This window comes from Leptinotarsa decemlineata, unplaced genomic scaffold (assembly GCF_025532065.1).
Source record: "Leptinotarsa decemlineata unplaced genomic scaffold, Ldec_3_MD MMD2_tig00000251_RagTag_RagTag, whole genome shotgun sequence".
NCBI lineage: Eukaryota > Metazoa > Arthropoda > Insecta > Coleoptera > Chrysomelidae > Leptinotarsa > Leptinotarsa decemlineata.
In genome coordinates this window covers 2,706,316-2,713,587 of record NW_027412547.1, presented here as the reverse complement: position 1 = coordinate 2,713,587, position 7,272 = coordinate 2,706,316, and the positions used below count along the sequence as shown (strand labels likewise).

Here is a 7,272-nt window from a genome sequence, read left to right as displayed (position 1 = left end):
TAATTTATAACTGAAGGTTGTATCGCTTCGTGATTTGGATCCACCACGGCTGGGCAATGAAACATTTAAAAGATTAATGAAAAATGTTGTCGAAGCCAGCATTTTTAATCGTAAGTTCCGTAGTAGAAATATATTAATACCACGAATCCCTATTATACCTACAGATGTTCTGTTGTCCGTTTGTCCAAGAAGGCTCCGGGAATTGATTCAATCAACAATAGGTTGTTGAAGCAGCTCCCGGAGAACTTCATCAGATACCTACTGGACATAATCAACAGTTCAATCGCCCTCAGATACTTTCCCCGAAGATGGAAGCATGCCGTAGTCGTCATGATTCAGAAACAGGGCCAGAACCCGCTGTTTCCCCAGAATCATCGTCCGAATAATCTGCTTTGCTCAACGGCTAAGTTGGCTGAACGTGTAGTGCTGCAAAGGTTGATCGAAGAAGTTGAAGACCGAAATATTCTGCCTGATGAACAACTCGGCTTCAGGAGGGCACACTCCACCGAGCTGAAGGCCCTGAGACTGGTCGAAAATTCCATCTCAGAGCTAAACAATAGGAAGATAGTCCATCTCGTCCTCCTGGCTTTTCGAAAGCCTTTGACAGAGTATGGTATGAAGGTCTACTACACAAAATGCTCGATTTCGACCTGCCTCGGGGCCTGATTCGGTGGATTATGTCCTTTCTGAAAGGCAGAACATTTCAGGTCCGAGTTGAAGGAACCCTGTGTCCCGTCAGGGAAATCCAAGCTGGAGTGCCTCAAGGAGCTGTGCTGTCTCCACTATTGTACACCCTTCACGTGATCGAACCTCGGAAGGTCGCTCACGTGAAGGTTTCTCTTTACGCCGATGATACGGCTTTCCTAGCGTCTTTCATGGATCGAGGGTTGGCGGTCGTCTACATGCAACGCCCCAGCAAACACACTTGTTACATCTACGTAAATATGACATAAAATTAACGGAACATGTTTATGTAATACATTTATGTAAATACTTCATTACTTTTCTAAGATACTTTTACCCCGTATTTACATAAATAATTTAAGTAAATATGTCGTAGCTAATATGTAAAAACTTACGTATTTTTGACAGATGAGAATCTCTCTAGTTTTTGAGTTATATGTTGGTCTGTGTGAAGTTTTATGGAAGAGGTTAGAGTCTAGAGTTCTTGAGACATTCTTATCACGTGATACGTTGAGATTTTTGTTTTTGTTGATGAGTATTTTTTACAAAAAAAAGAACTGTGGAGGCAGAGTTTGGTCAGGAAGTTTTGTTTTTTGAATAATGCTTTTTCCAGTTAATGATTTCAAGTTTTGCTGCGAGCGGGTGTTATATTTGTTAATATTTACTTACTGAAATTATATAAAATATATGTAAAATAATGACATTGATGTTACGTAAAAATCAGGTTGTATTTGTGGCGGAAATTTCGCCATAACAGGGATGTAAGTTATACGTAACATGGTTATATAACACATATTATCAGTTATGTAACATTCATGTCAATTTTACATAATTGTATTTGCTGGGGCGCATTGCGGACGACCTCGAACGCTGGTACCTGGAATGGAAGATTCGGGTGGGGAGACGTAACGTTTCTCCAGGTACAAGAGTCCCGATTTCAGGCAGGAAAATCGAATGGCAAACGCGAGTCAAATACCTAGGTCTTTGGGTAGACCGCCGACTCACCTGGGTAAATCACATCGATTATATCAAGAGCAAAGTACAAATAAGGAAATAGTCAAACTCTATTTTCTGATCAACAGAAATTCCAAGCTCAATTTTAAAAATAAGATTTTATTATACAATACGATGTTCAAGCCTGTCATTATGTATGCTTCAGGCGCTTGGGGCGCTTCACACGTGAAGTTATACGTGGCATACTTTCGAGTGGGCAAACCATCCAGTTTGTTTGTGTTAGATAAACATGGAATAACGAAAAATATTGTACACCCTATAGCATTAAGGTATCAATATTATTTGTAAGTGTTACCTATTGTTCTGATAGAAATAATAAATGTTGCAAAACAACGTTTGCCGGGTCCGCTAGTAATGTATATAAATATTGACAATTCTTAAAAAAAATTCACAGATAAAAGAAAGTAACTTTATTTTCAGTTCAGACTATACATTAAATAATAAATAATCTGTACATGTTGGACCCTATCCGTAAATTCAGCTTTAAATTTTACAATCTACCTTTGAATACTCAATAGTTTTTAACAGTTTCATCTATGTATCGAAGGATTCTCAATATAGTTTCAATTCATTTTCATTTAAATATATATGTTGGTTAACTATTTATAATTTATATCAAGAAAGTAAAAAAGGGTGAAAGATTATTAGGTAAAAATTTATGACTTGATAATTTCGAGGGAATATATTTGTTCGAACAGTATCTCATGGATAAGCGTTTCTTTTAGAAGAAGAAAAACTTTTTTTTATAATTCTGGTTTTGAAGAAGTGATGTCGAACTAGATTAGGGACATTTTTGACTAGTCAAAGACTTTTGAAAAATAGAAAATGAAGTTCATGTCAGGTAAGCCATCATAAATATTTAGGTCGGAAAGTATAAAATCGTCAAGAGGTTAACTTTGAAAAGATTGACTTGAGAATGAGTATTTCACTTAATATAATTTTGAACTTTTCTGACGTATCAAACGATAAATATTTCCAACTCATCTCTCAGTGATCATTCCTACTAATCTGTCAAAAATATCAATGGTTCTCCAAACATTCATGTTCATGAAGAAATCACAAATAGTAAGTAATGTTTTCTTAAATTTTACTTTTTTGCCGATGCTTCAGATAAGGAATCTCAATTTAATTGACTATGGACGTAAAGTTACTTAAAATTTCATCACAAACAGTATTTCACTGTCACGTATTTCGTCGATGTCTCTGCCATATCCATGGAATATAATAAACTCAGTCTAAATTGTTCAGAATGAAAATAGCATAAGTGAAGCCACAATGAATTTGGCTTTCAAGTCAATATCTTCTACTTGAATCGGTAAAAGTCTCATTTGCGAGTTGAATAGTTAATGTTTCTAGTGGAAACTCTGATGGTCGATAATATTAACGATAGTGGAAGAATCTTCAAACGAACAGTAAAAATAATTCCAGAGAGAATAAGTATTCCATTGAAATATTTCTTCAGTTTGTTAAAATAGATGGTCACCATTAATTTCCTGATAACTTATTTCTTACATTATGGAATATTATTCTAGGCGATTCCGTTTCAAACCAGTCTAGTTCTTCTATCCACGAGCTCTGGAATTGATTCTGGTCATGTGAGGTAGGTACATTTGAAATGTCTGGTATCTCTATATTAACAGTCAAGGGCGTCATATCAGGTGACCAAGCGGGCCATTCTGAGAGACCATGCCAGTATAAGGGACCAAGCCATTCCATGCACCGGTTTAAATAATTGTCATTTGACCACTTTCGTTTTTTCACCAAAAAGCACCAAAAATGATGACTAGGTGAATTTTGTCCGAACTTGATATCTAGTTCCGTTCAAAAATTAAAAGGGGGAGTGTTTTTGAGCCATATTTTTATCTTAAACCGTTACTTAGAGTTTCCACAAGTAGATTTCACAAATGATTTTTGATACATGCAATTTCCATTCTATCATTCAATCGGAAGTAATCGAGTTTGATATTATATTTACTAGGAGAAACAAATGTGAACATTTCTAAAATGTTCAACTTAAATTTAGCTATACAGAGACATGAGCGATGGCAAGTTTTATCTTTCTAATAAGAAGCCTATACACTGGTGTTAGTTCAGAAAATATTGTAGATGTAGTTGTTCAGAAGTTGCCGGAAGATGGCACCCATAGCTAATTCAGTCCCTAATGACGTGTTACCTATAATAATACTTTTTCACTTTTTCTCTTTTTCTTAGAAATTAATATGTGTGATTATGAGTGTTTTTGGGCTCCCAAAAAGTGTCAACTTTTTTAATCTTCCTGGTCTGAATAGTGCAAGAATCCGTCCTCAATCCAGCATTCAACTGGCGTAGACGTCTATCAACTAATGTCTTGATGTGATTTTGAAACTAATGAACTTTTAACTGGAATACCTATACCTTCACAATACATTAAAATAGTTTCTCAGTAGCATATGAGCTTTCAAACAAATAATTTTAGCAAGCTCTTGGTGAAGCCGACATTTTTCCGAAAGTCGTTGTAAGGCTATTGCTGTTGATACTTAGGTCCTGCCGAAGGGACGGTATCTGACGTTGATATGGGACAGCATCAAGTCTACACTTAGGCCAATGAATCATTACACATGCGTCATCAATACCTAATGCCACATATGCCACACTTTTATATGGCACCTTTTTTTTCCACGAAGACGAAACAAATTTAATTAGCGAGAATTTTTGTTTAGAGAGAAACCTACCTATAAAAAACGTGAGCCGAAGATCAAAGTCAGTATTTGATGACGTTTTACTATCGTTCGACAGATTAACGTTAGTTTTCACGGTTGGAAATCTTTCTGTGACATATGACATTTTGTGCAGCTAACCTATGTTCCTCTATATAAATAAATAACAAAACAACTGTTGTTTATGTGGCTTGCAGAAGTGGTTTTGAACTATAATTCATATTTTGCCTCAATTCTTGATTTATAAAATTTTTTTTTTTTAAAGTAGAATATTTAGGTACGTATGAATTATTTCAACTTGATATAGGCGCTATTGCCAATATGTGGATTAGAAACAAATCCCTTTGAAAATTGAAACCCAACATTTGAAACATCAATTTGAATACTTTTAAGTGAATTTGAAAAACTCATGAATTGAACTCAACTTTATTTTGTTCAAACGTGCATTTGCTGTGATAACCCAAATTGAGAAACATTCCCCATTGTAACATGGGGTTACTTTTTAGTCAAATTTCATAAATGAAAGTAATTCTTCATCAGAATGTTAGGTTGTTCAGACTTGTAGTCACGTCATTTCGTCTTTAACACTTGGTCGACCTATTTCGAATGCAAAACTTGATTGACGCATGTGTAAAGATCATTGACCATACTGTAAATGAAACCGAGTAGATTATATTGGTCGTATGATTCATATAAAAATTCTACACGTACGCGGTGCTTCACCAGTGTATACGCATTTTACTTTTTATCATTTCTGCAAATTGTCATTTATTCCTAAACAACCAAACTTAAACAGCGCTCTCGTTAGGCGGCTGTTGCGTCGCCCTAACCACAACATCCGAGGGATACACGTACTTCTTTCTCCGCACGAAACTTGGACTAGGCGTCCTCTCACTAACACTGTTACTCAAACCACTGAGCAGGGGCAGAGCTTCTGTCCTAGCAAAGCACTCCTCACCATCCTCACTGCGCCTCTTCTGGGACAGAATCGTCTTGATGGGAACACTAGAACTACTCGTGCTCATTACCGGAAGCGGTGGCTCTACTTTTTGTTTGTTTGTTTTACTGCGAAACAAATGGCGCCACCTGGGGGGCGAGAACCGAGGCTCGCACGGGTAGGGATCGACGGCTATCACTTGAGGGTTGAACGTGACGTTTTTCGTTATGTCCGATGGGGTGCGACACATGCTGCCCGAGTCAATGCTGCTCGAAGGCTGGCTCTGAGTGCTGCTCGCCGGTTTGTGGAAGTGGATAGCGCGGTGGTGTTCTTCGAGGTTGAGATCTATAGCAAGATTTGAGATGAGGTCTTGGTCTATATCGTGGGGTGAGCAGGGTGACATGGCCTGAAAAAAAACATTGATTGAAATCTCGGTATGAGCTATTGACCCCACGTTGGGCGCCACTTTCTGAAATGAATATGCATGATATTCGTAAATATCAGGTAAATATTCATGGGAACGGTTTTATGATTCTCGAAAAAATTCTCATTAATCTGTATCTTCAGAAGTTTCGATTATGATACAAAAAGGGCATTGAAAATTTCCATACACTTCGTGAATTTTTGAAGCTATCAAGTTCAAGATAAGTTCCTATTGTCGATATACATGAAACCACCATAAAAACTTGTTTTTTCTCTAGGGCGTTACTTTTTTTGGCCCTGACCCTTTCAACCCTAATAATTTTTTTACGTTGTTGGTCACTAACCAAAATATTTGGATGAGCTACCCATAACAAGAAAATTGTAAAGAAATAAAACGAAATGAACAATGAGTAAGTTCAAAATTAAAAATATGAGAATGCTAATTTGAAAAGGAAAATCATTATGTCCTTAAATAAAATAATTAATCTGAACATGGAATTTAAATAATATGGAAACGAAAGATATTGAAAAGAAATTATTTCACGACTTTTGAATGTTAGTATCCACAATATTCCACAATCTCAAGTGATAACCAGTCTATTTCTGATACTCTGAGATATGGTAGACCACCTGAGTACTTTCCGCTCAATCTCATCTATCTGTTTTTCAATTCAGCGCACTGTATACCGTTTTCCGCTTGGTTGGAGGTTTTTTCTCTAGCCTGGCTGAATGTGTCATTCAACATGTAGGCGGCTTCTTCATACTCTTCTTGAAACCAGTGTTTCTCCATGTGGATGATTTTGGCTCCAGACCACTTTATATTTTATGTTGCTGAGTCCAACTTTACTTCGTTATTCCCGACTTGCTGATTTCTTCTCGCGAGTCTCTTTCTTTTTTTTGCTTTTCAATACAGACTTTTCATAGTCTCTTGGTTTCACCGATACAGGACGTGTCACTGTCCGTGTTTGGTGGTTTCTCTAAAACCAACCATTGGTAAATGGAATGTCTCTCACGCTGTTGTGGTACTGCAAAGGGGTGTTAGTTCTGTGTAATTAAGGTTTCATACTATATGAAGATGTCAATGTATCTCAATCAGACTTGTGACTTCTTGTGAGTTTCTTCAAGAGTCAACCTTTCAAGCCATTCCATAAATATGTTGGCTATAACCGGGAAAGAGGCAATCCATCGTCTTTCATAAAGAATTCCTCACTCAGTCGGAATTAGCAGTTCCTAGTAATTCCATTATCTGGACAAGCTGCGGGAGACTGAATCTCTGAAAAAGATGATCGGTAGTCCTTTTCCGAGAAGAAGAGTTGAGTTAAATACCTAGTATCTAGTATCGATACAGTGGGATCTTCGTATTTTACCCTTTCTGAAAAACACCTCAAATCTTCTGCTCATAACTATAGGTATTCATCACAACGATGTATGCAGATAACATCTTGATGATGCTATCTCTTCTTAAGACAACTTTTCTGCTCTGCTGATTCTTTTAAATTTGCTCAGAGGTCGGCGCAA

At 36.9% G+C, this 7,272-nt stretch overlaps 1 protein-coding gene across 1 annotated transcript in view; it reads right to left on the bottom strand.

The window, feature by feature from the left end:
• Nucleotides 1–2,093: 2,093 nt before the first annotated feature.
• inaE (inactivation no afterpotential E) overlaps nucleotides 2,094–7,272 on the bottom strand; it is a 145,147-nt gene continuing 139,968 nt past the window's right edge. The window contains exon 18 of the mRNA XM_074173398.1: nucleotides 2,094–5,737. Coding sequence (XP_074029499.1) covers nucleotides 5,183–5,737 — 555 coding nt within the window. The 3' untranslated portion in view covers nucleotides 2,094–5,182. The remainder of the gene's footprint in view (nucleotides 5,738–7,272) is intronic.